At 40.2% G+C, this 14,667-nt stretch overlaps 1 protein-coding gene across 3 annotated transcripts in view; it reads right to left on the reverse strand.

Annotated features, from left to right (window-relative positions):
• Positions 1-5,942: 5,942 nt before the first annotated feature.
• The window catches only part of SLCO5A1 (solute carrier organic anion transporter family member 5A1), a 140,904-nt gene continuing 132,179 nt past the window's right edge, over positions 5,943-14,667 (reverse strand). For 2 of the 3 annotated variants that reach the window (XM_025477942.3, XM_025477941.3), the window contains one exon: positions 5,943-12,174. In XM_025477942.3, the coding sequence (XP_025333727.1) occupies positions 11,717-12,174 (458 nt within the window). In that variant the 3' untranslated portion in view covers positions 5,943-11,716. Of the gene's footprint in view, positions 12,175-13,394; positions 13,462-14,667 lie in introns of all 3 variants that reach the window. The other variant, XM_025477944.3, reaches the window with a different exon arrangement.

Below are 14,667 nucleotides of genomic sequence, written 5' to 3' on the forward strand. Positions count from 1 at the left end.
GATTGCCTGCTCTCTCTGTGCCTAGCCTCAGTGTTCATCATATGCTTCAGATTGCTAAATTTTATTATTTTATTAGCAGGATAAAAGGACTGAAGACTTTTTTTTTCATCTTTGTTTTCTTTTTTTTTTTTTTTTTTTTTTTTTTTTTTAAATTTTTATTTATTTATGATAGTCACAGAGAGAGAGAGAGGCAGAGACACAGGCAGAGGGAGAAGCAGGCTCCATGCACCGGGAGCCCGACGTGGGATTCGATCCCGGGTCTCCAGGATCGCGCCCTGGGCCAAAGGCAGGCGCCAAACCGCTGCGCCACCCAGGGATCCCTCATCTTTGTTTTCTTGACCTGGCTAATAAGGTCAAGTGCTGAGAAAATATGCTTAGTTTTGAATTTATATAAGAAATCTTTTTCAATTAAACAAACTCATGAATGTTTCATATTTTAAACACACCATATGTGTTATATGATTATTTTTAAGGCCTTCACCACGTTCTGGGTTTTTTTTTAAGGCATAATTCAAGACTGCTTTTGAAATTCCGTATTCTTGAAAATATTCTTGTTATGTATTAGATTTTTAAATACCAGCAAAAGGATTACCTCATGGAGAGTTATCAGTACCCTAGCCAACTTCCCAAGAAGGTTTTTTTTCGCTTAACCATGATTTTCTTTTTATTTTTAGATCATTCAAATGCATAGGTAAATTATGTTTTCTTTAAGTGTTTAAGGTAAACTCTTTTTAAAGAAAGTTTAATGTTATAGGTGAATCTTTGATAACTTTAAGTCTTTATCATAGACTCTGTACATATGTTAAAATTAACTAGCTCTTTATCAGATGTGTGTGTCACCAGCTGAATGACAGAAGAAACATATTTATGGTCATGAATGATGTGCTTTGTAAAAAGGTTTCAAGTTATTAGGAAGCATACTGTGTTTTTTAATCTTGTGTAATATTCTGTGATACTTTTATAGAACAATTCTGGCTTCGGGAAAGTCTAGAAGCAATTATTTCTTGAAATAAAAGGTGTTTAAACTTTACCTGTTTCAGAGAAATGAGCTTACCAAGTTTTTGTGCTATACACCCATTCTTTGCAAGTAAAATTGAGTCCTGATCTCAATCGACATGAAGGAATATTAGCCACATTTGTAAAATCACCCCAAAGTCAGTGTGTTACAGAACGCGCTCAGATTAATGATTTCATTGTGGATTTGCCTCCTTGCTTCAGGTAAGATGTGGCAAAGGCAGCACAGGAGTGGCTTCCCCGCTATGTCACCTGGGCAGTTGCACAGAGCCAGTGCTTGGTTTAATCCTCTACTGTAGCCATCCTGACATCTTTAATGACTTTTGAACAAGAAATCCCACCTTTCCTCATTTTCACCAGCCCAACAAATTATATAGCTGGCTCTGGGCAGCACAAATTGGAGTTTTTCAAAAGCAAGAGGACAGGTCCACTGAAGGAAGTTTCAGTTCATTGGGGACAGAACCATGGACTTTGCTTGAGCAAAGACCTAACCATCCTCCAATAACACCTCAGTTTCTCCTGACTGACAAATGCCATATACTTCCCTTGGCTCCAGATTTCCTGAAGAGCTTTCTCTTCTTCAAGTAGAGGGGCTGACAATCTGTAAAATGTCCAGAGCCTGAAAGGATAATAGTAAAGGGGGAAGAAACAAAAGCAAAGGGCTTTTTGAGATCTGCTAACCCGGCCCTGGGATAATTTAGGAAACCATCCATGAGTTTGCAAGGGCCGCCGTAACAAAATTCCACAGGCTGAGTGGCTTCAACAACAGACATTTACCTTCTCCCTGTTCTGGAGGCTGGAAGTCCAAGACCAAGAGGCTTTGATTTCTTCTGAGGCCGCTCTTCTTGGCTTTCGGGTGGCCACCTTCTCTGCACATTTTCATCCCTGGCATGTCTTCGTAAGAAGACGGTCATATCAAATTAGGGCCCACCTTATGACATCATTTAACTTTAATTACCTCTTTAAAGGCCCTCTCTCCAAATACAGTCACACTAGGGGTTAGGGCTTCAATATCTGACTTTTGAGGGGACATAATTCAGCCTGTAACACCACAGTTTAATCAAGAGAAGAGTTTGAGATACTGCTGTTGACCAAAGGCACATCATTTGCCTCCCTCCTTGTTCCTCTCCTACAAAATGGGAGTAGGCCAAATGTTGCTATCCTGGAGAAAATCCTATTTTAAGTACAATTCAGTAACTACTTATGGAGTACCTACAATGTGCAAAGGGCACGAACAAGACTTTCAGTTGCTGAAGAGTGCTTAGAAACTGGCTAGCCAATGGACTGTGTTCGATCTCTGAGGAGATGATGCCCAGAGAGCTCAGCTGATTGCCCAACTGCCCACTTCCCACAAACTTACCAGAGGCAGGGCCAGCCCCTCCATTTTCTCCACTTACACACACACACACACACACACACACACACAGACCAGGTCAGGGAAGGGAGAGGCCATAGTGAAACCCCATGTGGTAAAGAGTAGTGGAAAGAACAATGGACACGAATTCTAAATTTTACTATCTATATAAAGTGGGGAAAGTCACAAAACCTCTTCTTGACTGTAAAATTAGAGGTGTAAATCAAGGGGGACAAATACAACACGTAAGTGCTTTCTTTTTCTAAAATGTGCCTAGGGGAGACATGCCTAATGCATGAGGACACTCCTCCATGACGCCAGAGCACCTGCACCCTTAGATTCCTTCTCAGTACAGCCAGCTACACTGCTGAGTTGGTTTTGGAGTGTGAGACATAAACCTACTTGCCATGGGCACATGGGTAGCTCAGATGGTTGAGTGTCTGCCTTCAGCTCAGGTCATGATCCTGAGGGTCCTGAGATTGAATCCCGCATTGGGCTCCCCACTCATCAGGGGATCCTGCTTCTCCCTGTCTCTGCCTCTCCCTCAGCTCATGCGCTCTCTCTCAAATAAATAAAAGTCTTAAAAAAAAAAACCCTACTTGTCATATCCAAACTAAATAATATCTGAGGCTCCTCCCAACCTTCTTTTATTTTTTTTTTTTTTTTTTTTTTTTTTTTTTTTTTTCCAACCTTCTTTTAAAAAATAACCCTATCTGCAGGGTTTTTGGTTAAGAGAGAAAGAATGAATACTTTTTTTTTTAATTTTTTATTTATTTATGATAGGCACACAGTGAGAGAGAGAGAGAGGCAGAGACACAGGCAGAGGGAGAAGCAGGCTCCATGCACCGGAAGCCCGACGTGGGATTCGATCCCGGGTCTCCAGGATCGCGCCCTGGGCCAAAGGCAGGTGCCAAACCGCTGCACCACCCAGGGATCCCAAGAATGAATACTTAACACTCTCATCCCATGGCAAATGTACCTAAACATGTTGCCCTTCTAAAAAAAGATTTTTAGGGACACCTGGGTGGCTCACTGGTTAAGCGTCTGCCTTTGGTCCAGGGCGTGATCTCGGAGTTCAGGAATTGAGTCCCACATCAGGCTCCCTGTGGGGAGCCTGCTTCTCCCTCTGCATGTGTCTCTGCCTCTTTCTGTGTCTCTCATGAATGAATAAATAAATCTTTAAAAAAATAAAATAATAAAAAAATATTTTTAAATGCCTATTTTTCAGAACTTGCTTTAGAGCTAAGATGATCTCCATTATAAGAAGGTCCTCAATTCCCCAAGTTAACCCAATTCTGCTTGATATTTTCAAATCTATTCCCTTGGTATTTCCAAAATTTATTTGGAAAATATTTTCAAAATTCATTTTAATAGAAAACAAAAGATCTTAGAGCAACTAATAACCTCAGCGTGGTCCACCTCCCTGGTTCATTTAAGCCCTCATGACCTCTTCTAGAAGTTGCTGAGAAAGCTATAATAGCACCCGAAGCCTCTCCCCTTCCAGCTCCAACTCTACTAGAGCCCACACTTGCTGTCTTTCACCACACAGCTCACCTCAGCCTCCCGCTCAGATATGTTCGGTGATTTTTAACACCACGCTGCTCACCAGAAGCTCCAGCCTTCCATTCACCCATCTGGTCCTCTCCATCCCCTGTCCCCACCAGCTCCTGCTGGATTAGCGCCACCCTCCCAGGTCTGAAGTCCCCACCTCCAACAGTAAAGGGCTCATCTGTCCTTCAATTCCCATATTTTGTTTTCCCTTTTGCCTTATCAAACTTCACCTTCTCTTGCCACATATACTTCCCTCAACTCCCACCCCCTGGACACAGTATTTCTACCATTTTTATTTTACTTTCCCGCAAGTAAGAAAACACTGATGTTATACCTGGTCTGAGGCCAGTGGAGTGAAAATGACCGGCCACGTTCATCACCTTGTCATTTGCCCCCATTTCTGACCAAGAAACCTACCTAATGCAACTATTGTTCATACACTCACCTTCCTCTGAGTTGTGTCGTTGATGCTGAGGACTTCGCCTGCACAGTACCTGGGGCCTCATAGTGAGCTCACTACTGTATAAAGTAAGCAGAGACAGTGACTTTCAAAAAAGCAGATATTTCCTGTTGAGATGAGGGAGCCCCTGCTCCCAGATATCAGGGAAAGTACTGCAGAGTGTTTGTGGACAAAGGGAGCTATGGATGGTGAGGTCTTTTGTGCTGAGCTGCCTCACTTTTCTGCTAGCAAATACAAGCAGTGGGCAAAGGTAATCTACCCTCTGTTCTGAATTTCTGGCCCTACACAGGTGTGCTTCCCCACACTCAGGAATTCAGAATCTGTGTCTTCAACCCCCAGTCCTCTTCCCCGTTCCCCTATGTACCTCCAGTCCCAACGGCACAGGTGACAGAGCCAGAGTGGGACTGATCTGATTATTAATGGGTTTCAATGGAAGAGGAGGTGTCGTTGCCACCCTAATATGAATCTGGCCACATAAAAGCCCCATGCAGCTCAAGCCCAGGAAAGAAAAGGGATGAGAGATCAGTAAAGCATGTGATTTCCATGGTGACCATTAGGTGTCACTCTATTGCAACTAATGACATCCCTACTTCCAGCCAGGAACCACCCCTGGCAAAGCGGCCACTTCATTGATTTCGGAAGTAGCAGCACTATCATTTGGATAAGAACACATCTAGAGCAACTTGATCCATGCAGGCTTGCTCTCTCTTTGGTACCTCGGATCTTAGCCATTCCAGAAGACCAAGGGAGGGTTTTAGCTTTCTACTGATGTATATTGGTATTATGAGTTGGAAGTGCATCAAACTTTGACGTTTAAATACAAAAGTGAGCACCAAATATCGATCTCCTGGTTTTCCAATGACTTTGTGCAATTAAAGAGGATTCTTGGCGCTCTCCACCCCCAGAACTGGATGCTTTTTAACAGCTCTTAAAAACAGCTCTTTGCTGCGATTGTACCAAGTCTGGGGCTAATGCAAGGAAGATGAGCAGTCACATTCATAACCTTTCCTCTCTCCTCGTTTCTTAAAAAGCAATTCTCCTGTGCGTCTATTTCAAAAAAGCCCAATATCCAGAATGATTCACCTCTCCCTCAAACGTGTAGGGTATCTAAGAGATTCAAGAGAAATCTCTAAGTTGCCTCAATTACACACACAGATGAAGAGAAGGTAGACTGGGGAAGAGGGTACTATTTGCCCTTTGTATAAATGGCTCCCACAACGAATGCACAAAGCCATGGAGGAAACTAAGCATTTATCCAGCACAGATGTGTGCACACACCACCCGCCCTCCCCTGCCCCAGTAACTACTCCTGTATCTTGGGCCACTGTGACCCTTTAGTTTAGCTGTGCAGGAGGGGTGGCTGAGTGAGAAATGGAAATCAATTGCCCTGCTTTACACCTATGGAGTGCTCAAGGCAAGGTTCTAAAAATAACCACTTTGTGCTCTAGTCCATGAGTCATGCTGTTATTTCCGTAGCTCTTTGCCTCCCTCCGCCTCTCACCCAAAAGTTTTGGATGCCTTAGAAAACTCTGCTATCCATCAGAAGAGATCTCAGAGACAAACTAATTTCAATCCAACACACTTTATTCTTTTTTTTTTCTTAATTTTCAATGATCAAGTATTCAAGATGTTGTAAACCAAGGTTTATTAGTACATTGGCGATAGATTTCATCAAACACAAGGAAATTAAACATCTTTTAAATTACCCTAAGAGTTTTCCAAATAAATATTCATTGTAAAAATCACAAAATCAAACTCCTTTATGCAACAACTCAAAACGGCCTTTCATTACCGACACACTTTCACACAAAACACACACACCGAACACACACTCCACCAGGATCCTAATGCCAGTTTGACACAGTATTACATCTCCTTTAACTAAAGAGTTAGAGGCTGACCTGCCTATTTCATGCTTCTAAATTAACATTTGGGGTTTGGGGCAGAGGTATGTATTTCAAGAAAAATGCCCACTATAAAGTCTTATCAATTATTCTTATTTTTCATTTCTAGATACAAAATTTAAACACCTTATGTTCATCCCTTTGGTTTAATACGTCCCTGCAATTACTTTAGTTTTGGATATTTTCTCCTCTGATTTTAATATGTAATAGAATACCAGAAAAAGACAACACCTCCCAAACCCCAATTATTAAAAACACCTTATAAGGGTGTCAGGTTTTTGGAGAATAAATAAGAAAAGATTATGTGAAATATCCCCCCCCCTTGAAATTATTTTTAGCATCTGATTATTCTTGCTAAAAGAAATATCAAAAACGCTGAGCTTTCCATAGAAAAGGTATGCCCCCTTAGGGTCTTCATCTTTGCAGCGGAAAGTTCATGGATTAACTGGTCACAAGAGTAATGAGTGCTTGTTTTCTGGGAAGTTCTCTAGATCTCCAAAAGCAAAGCACATGCAGTCCTTTATCAGTGAAACACTGTAAATTCAGTGGCGCATTTTTGTGGTGACATGCATCATCAAATACTTTTAGCACCGAGGCATTTTTTTGTTTTATGTTGCACAAGCAAATACCCAAGGAGGGTTTTCATCATATTTGACCCTTCTTAGGGCCGAGTAAAAATGAAGTGTTTAAAATAACCTGTTCAAACATACACAGATCTGATTCCAATGAAGCAAGAAGTCTGCAACAGACACAGCCAGCAGCATCCAGGAAGATGAGGAAAAGAGAGAAAACAAAAAAGATAAAGTGCACAGGCTACAACCTTCGCCTGCCAGCCATGGCATGCTCTTCCATATCAGGAAAGAGGAACTACAAATAATGTGTAGAGGCTACCTAGTGGTCTGTAGAACAGAATTAGCAAACCTGTAGTCTAGGCAATTCTGGGATCATACAGTGTTTTGGTATCTATCTGCTACTAGATACTCTAGAATACTCCATATGCACCTATTTAGTGATGGTTATACTCATGTTTCTGTGCCATTTAAGAAGTTTGAAGTCCACACACATTAAAAGTATAATTGGTTACCCCCTGGACTTGGGCTTTCCTACTGCTCCTGGGCACACTGGAGAATTTCCACAAATGCTTCAGGTCCATGCTTCAAATACTACATAGCTGCTCTTTGGTTGATGCAAAACAGTCCCCAAAAAGAAACTTTCTGGCTCCCAAGTCCACCAAAGAATGCAAACAGGAATTGCAGACGGAGGAAGAATTTTCCTGGTAGTTGGTGAAAATGCAAGACTGCCACTACTTCCTCCTCCTCTGATGGCTGCACTTCCAAGAGCAGGCTCCCAGCTACTGACGGTAACAATCCAGCCAGTTGTTTGGTGTGGAGCATGTAACATTTTGTATATGTTCATTTAACATGTAACACTTTGTATATGTTCATTTCAAACTTTTATTAGGAAACTTTAAACCCATAGTCACTAAAAATTAATGGAAATGTTAACATTCTGAAAGAGGCAGAAAAGAAAAAGAAAGAACACACTTAAAATCCCCAAAGCTCAGATTCAATAAATCTGAACCACATTTCCTCATGATTCATTTCAGAAGTTCTGAGACTCAATGCTAACATCAAAATTGATTTGTTCTATATTAAATATGAACTATAAATAAATACTTGAGGTATGTTATGATAATTTTGAATATAACACTTAGCTAAATAAATGTAAATTTACCTTGAAAATCTAAACATTAAATTTTGATGCTTCCTGCAGATTTTTTTCTATTCTACACAAAGGAATAATAACTTCTCTACTCTTCAGGAACAGTAACACATCAACAAATGAAATGCTATACCTTACTAAATTATAATCACACTTGTCTTTGTTAACCTAAACCATTATAGGCATTTATATAGAGTAAGAAACGAGTGATGGAGATAGAAACCTGAACCCTGATTTGGCCACTCTGCATAATCCTAAATAAATCTCTTTATCTCTGTGAGCCTGTTTTCATGATCTCTTAAAAAAAAAAAACGATAAAAATAGTTATCTTGCAGGTTAACAGTATTAAAATAAATGATGTATATTAAGTACTTGACAAAATTCTGAATCAACACTCCACAAGAGCTAATTTATTTCTTCTCTGCTCCTCTTTATTCCCCCCCTCACCTCAGTTCTGAATGACTTCTGAATGTTTTCAAGAATTAAATCTCCTTGCAAAGGATAAGGATCTCATACTAATGAAGATAACAAAAAATGTGCTCCAACCACCCACCTCTCCCTGGGGAGTTTCTAAATTAATAGGCTAGACTCGTGGATATTATATTTGCATATTAAAGCCAAATAATACATTAATCTACAGAGCTGATAAAAAAAAACAAGGTGACCTTTTTCCAAAACGATTAGAAGCCTAAGTTCATAGAAAGTGGGAATTAAACTTATAATAGGGGCTGTGACTATAAAGTAACAAAAATAGAAGAACCTCATATCTACAGTTAAATGGTGCCATTTGCCAAATAGTTACTTTAGTTGACTATGTAATATTCCAAGGATGCTAAGAGGACCTGAAGCATTTTGGGGACAATTCTTAATTGGTACATATTCTAAAACCTCAGTCTTCTGTGATTTATACTACTTATTCTACATTAACCAACAACACATTAATGATACACCCGCTATTTATAAGTATCACATACTTGAGGAAGTACAATATTAATATTGTGGTGTACAATTCAGGCCAATTTCTTGGAATTCTGGCCAGTCAACCTAAAGAATCTCATAGAGCAGCAGAGGGTAATTGGTTAAAATAGTACCTGATAGAGAACTGGTCAATGGTTGCTGAACTAGATGGATGAGTGTTCAAAGGACTGTCTAATTATACCCAAAGAGTCAGTCACTTCCTACCTTGGAATTCTGAGAGCAGCTCCTTTTCAAAATATACTACCAAGAAGAGAGAGATTCTAAGAGTGTTGGAACATACAATCTTAGCTTAAAAAAAAAAAAAAAGTGCTAATCCCATCCAAATTCTTTCAATGCAGTTCCTTAGCAATGAGGAAAGAATTAAAAAAATATCACCTCTCCCCAACCTGTATACCTTTAGCTCCAACACAAAAGGAAACTTTCTAAAGGGTCTAAAGGATCAAAGATCTCCCATAGAGAGTAAAAGGGGACCCTAAGGCACCAGAGTAGACACTAAGTTAATCAGCAATATTCTCTGAAGACCTTCAAAATATACCACGCGGAGCCAGGCGGAACAGACACCCAGATAATTAAAGGCAACAGCTTACTTATGACTCAGACAAATGAGAATGGTCAAAGGGAAGCCCTTGTCACCTGAGACCACTGGCTCCGCCCTTTACAGACATCATTCAGTCTAACAGTGCTAACCCTCTCCACAAACTGCATGTACCCAAAAGGGCCATCTGACAATACCGTTCTTCAGTAGAGAGGAAGGCGACCTGGTACCCACAAGCAATCATACAGCTCCACCAGTACCTCCAAGGAGGAAGGGCAAAGAGCCTGAATCATGGGACAGTTCGGTCAATCCCTTCCCCCCGTTGAAGACTGGAAGTCAGCCAAGGAAATCATTTCCCAGATTAGCCCCTACACAAGCATAGGTTCCTTGGCAGAAACCATTCACAATTATATTGGCATTTGGAAGCTAAGGTCCCTCTTAAGTCTGGGTTGCCAAGATTCTTGTTCTGAGCAGCCAGATCCCATGAGTTAACCTGCTATCAGGCCACAGAGCTGTTGGGAAGCATCTACCTTAAGAACCATGTAGAGGGACACCTGGGTGGCTCAGCGGTTGAGCATCTGCCTTCGGAGAGCGTGATCCTAGGGCCCAGGATCGAGTCCCACATCAGGCTCCCTGCATGGAGCCTGCTTCTCCCTCTGCCTGTGTCTCTGGCTCTCTCTCTCTCTCTCTCTGTCTCATGAATAAATAAATAAAATAAAATAAAATAAAATAAAATAAAATAAAATAAAATAAAATAAAATAAAATAAAGAATGAAAGAACCATGTAGAAAGCACTCTGTGTGGTACCTAAGTCAACGTGATGTGCTGGGAGGAACTGACAAGGATTATGGATCATGAACCAAAAGTGCCTTTAGGAACAGAAAAATCCTCTTTCAGAATCGCTGTGGGAAGGCTAACAGATGTAAAATCATTCTAACTCCGATAAAGTAGAATTCAGTACAACAGACAAGTTGATTTTAAATAATTTTCAATCATGACTTAGGATCATACTCTCATAGCTCACAGACCTCCCTCCTCCTGTATGCAAAGTGATTTTTATATCACAGGTATAGCTTTCCTGATTTAATTACTCAACTTCGGGGGGCAGCCACAGCAATTTTCTGTACGTAAAAAAGAAAACAATACAGATCTGCTAGGGTTTCCAGGCATATAACTTAAAATGATCAGATGGGACTCAATCTTACCTCTGTGGAATTTCTTTTTCCAGCTATTGAGTGTCAAGGTTACAACTCTCAACTACCCTTGTGTGGGCCCATAGAGCTAAAAGAATTTCTGCAGCATTTTTTCTTTGGATGAGAAAGCCATCAAGTTTCTCTCCTTATGAGGCATCTCAAATTAAGTTCTAGTCATATTATTTAGCACACTGGTTTTAAAGCCCCTGGCAAAAGAATACTGGAGTTTATCTTCAAACTATCAGATTTACAAGTCAGCAGACTCCTTACCTTATGATGGAGCTGACAGACTAAAAGAGAATGTGTCTTATGAAATAAAGTAGCTGTTCCTTTTATCACACTATCCATGATTCCTTTGAAGCATTTAAAAAATTCTACCTGATTTATGACTCTGCTATGGCTTAAAATGCTATTAACAGTACTTCAGGGAAAGTTTCTTGTCCTCTTTTCAAAACGTATCTGCTTTAGTCTCTTGAAAGAAAAAGTAACATGCTGCACTTACATTTTTCCCAATCAAAATTGCATAGTTGAGGCAAATTCATTTGTGCTTTGTAGCAGAACTCACAGTAGGTGTTCATATCTAAAAACTTGGATTTGTAAATGCAAAGTCATGGTCAAGCTCACCTCTGTTTGGAGTGTATGCTAATGACATGTACCACCATTACACTTCCTGTGATTTTGTTAACCAGGCACCTCTCAGCCTTATACCACACTGGAGCATGAGCATTAAATTAACATAGTGGAAATGGTAACAAATATATCTCAACTCCTCTTTCTTGGAGAGAAGTGGGGGAGAGGGGGTGAAGGCTCCCAGTCTTGTTGAGGTATCCAGCCCTCAATCGATGGTGGCTGTGTATACTGAGTTTTGTTGGTTTGAGGATTTTGTCTTTAGAGGTTAAAAAAAGAAAGAAAGAAAGAAAAGAAGGCACGGGTGTTTCTTAAGTTGCCATATTCAACTCAACCAACAAAACTAAAGTCTTCCATTTTCAAGCTTCAAGAGGGAGGCTACATGGCAGTAGGGCTTTCTTCCAGCCCCGGGTCTGGGGAGGAGCTTATTGCTTCGGGGAAGGGCCCCGGATAGGTCTGTGCTGTGTATTGGATCCCTTTCTGCAGACCAGTCTCTTCATGGAAATCCCCCTGGCTGCTGAAAGCTGGACAAGATCTAGTCCGGGCATACTTATCGGCGTTGTCGGTGTGGCCCACCATCTCGCTCACAGTGCTCAGAGGGAATTCTCTCCACCTCTGCCTCTGCAGCTCATCCTCCTTGTATTTAATGGAGTACCAGGCCAGAAAAATAAAAATAAAGCCAACAAATTTGAGGCCAGCCGCCAAACCAAAATAGACAAAACGAAATGATGTCACGTTGTACTCCCAGCAAGAGCCTTGCACTCCACATTCCTGTTGCCAGAGCATGCAGGTGGTGTCAATAACTGCTCCAAAGTAAATTGGAGTAGGAATGTATGCTAGAGTTGCAGAGAAAAAGGAAAAGAAAAATATTTAGCTTCTCTTAAAAGAGAAAACAGATTTGCAAATTAGCAAGGTGCTTATTGGCTCTAAAACCAGTTGAGGGCAGTGGTTTTCTTGTGTTACTTGACTGTTTTAAATATGTCACATCTTATCATAATATATTTATTATAAAAATGCTAAGTTATAAATACTTTAAATCTTCTAATTTGCAACCCAGTCAGAATACATTATTGATTTTTAAGATTATAAAAATGTCTATTGCTAAAAATTCAATTAGGCAATCCTTTTAAACTTAAAAAATCAGATTTTGTCATGGAATACTCAAGAGGCACCCTTCATCAACCACTAAAATTCAGTACACTTAGATCCGATGGGTTGGGTTCTAGTCCTTGGGTGCAGGAAGAATATGGGGAAAAAACTGCCCCCCATAAGTCAGAAACCACATCAAATGGCAAACTGCATAAAGACATTCGGCACATAGAAATAATTAAGGCATAAAATTCATCTTTGAAGCTTGTGAAACATCTGTGATAAGTAGTAGCTTCATTGTTTGGGCTATGAGATAGACATTTCTTTACTCCCATAAGAAAGAAAGTCTACCCAAGTAGACTTCCTTCACCGTATGTTACTCCCTTTACTGAAATGTTTCCCCATCCCCAAATTGTTCACCTTGCAATTATCTACCCTCCTTTAAATTCCTCACTCACTCAGGTGCCACTAATATTCCAACTGCATTTTGCAAATCTCCATTGTATCAACTATCACATAGCGTTGAAAGTGTTTACAGGTTTGTCACCCATAGTTCCTTGATGGCAGAGACCATGCTTTTTATTCCTTCCATCCCAAGGACCCATCAGGACAGCCTGTGGATCCTCAATAAGAGTTTATAAAAGGAAGTGATGGGAAGGAATGAGGGAGAAAAGGAGAAAGAAAAGAGAGAAGAGAGGAAGAAAGGGAAGATAGTGGGCTAAGAGCCCAGGTGATATATTTTTAAATATGTTGTATTCATTTAAAATGAGGTATGTTCGCTACAATTAAAATTTAACATTACTAAAAAACTCTATTTGCTTTGGAATTTTAGGAAATGGAAATTGGCTTGTGGGCCCAACTATAGTTTTTCATAATCAACAGAATTTAAGTCAACTTTGAATTAATTAACCTGAAATGTACTCCTTCCACTTATTCCTGACACTGCAACATCCCTCTGTTGACTTACCTTTACCTCCAATTCCATAAGAAATCACCCCAACTCCATGGCATCAAAGATAGGCAGAGCCACGACCCTTTAGTGAAACAAATTTCCTTCCTTGAAAACAACTTTTTAGTTTTCAACAGGAAGTATAAGGAAGCTTCTTAACTAAATCAAAGCATATCAGAATTTCCTTTAACCAGCTGGCTTTGAAAAATGGGACCTTCATTTTTTATGTATATTTCTTTATTGGAGTTCGATTTGCCAACATATAGTATAACACCCAGTGCTCATCCCGTCAAGTGCCCCCATCAGTGCCCATCACCCAGTCACCCCACCCCCATGCCCACCTCCCCTTCCACTATCCCTTGTTCATTTCCCAGAGTTAGGAGTCTCTCATGTTTTGTCACCATCTCTGGTTTTTCCCACTCATTTTCTCTCCTTTCCCCTATAATTTCTTTCACTATTTTTTATATTCCCCATATGAGTGAAACCATATAATGATTGTCCTTCTCCAATTGACTTACTTCACTCAGCATAATACCCTACAGTTCCATCCACGTCAAAGCAAATGGTGGGTATTTGTCATTTCTAATAGCTGAGTAATATTCCATTGTGTATATATACCACATCTTCTTTATCCATTCATCTTTCGATGGACACCGATGAAAGCATCGAGAAACTTCTCACTTTGAGTCAACTGTTTTTAATAGGTGGGTGTCTTTCTTAACTATTTATATTTATTGTTAGGGCTATTTTTTGATTGATTGATTTATGTTTTGTTTCAAGATTTATTTTTAAATAACCTCCATACACAACATGGGGCCCGAACCCACAACCCCAAGATCAAGAGTCCAACTGGGCAGATGAGGCACCCCTGGCTATGTTTTTTTTTCTTTAATCATAGAATTAGACTATAAATACCATTTATGTGTATGTTTGTCCATTCCCGAATCTGATCTGAATATAGCTTTGTTTTCTGTTTTTTTTTCACTCAATGTCATCTTGTAAGCCTTTTCTCAATATATCTTTTTCCTTTCCTTTTATTAAGATTATTTATTTATTTATTTATTTATTTATTTATTTATTTATTTATTTATGATAGACACAGGGGGGAGAGAGAGAGAGAGGCAGAGACACAGAAGAGGGAGAAGCAGGCTCCATGCCGGGAGCCCGACGTGGGACTCGATCCCAGGACTCCAGCGTGCCCTGGACCAAAGGCAGGTGCTAAACTGCGGAGCTACCCAGGGATCCCCTAACTTTTTCCTTTTAAAGTCTCATTTGTAGTGGCTGCAAGGTA

The sequence above is a fragment of the Canis lupus genome, chromosome 29, assembly GCF_003254725.2.
Source record: "Canis lupus dingo isolate Sandy chromosome 29, ASM325472v2, whole genome shotgun sequence".
Lineage (NCBI taxonomy): Eukaryota > Metazoa > Chordata > Mammalia > Carnivora > Canidae > Canis > Canis lupus.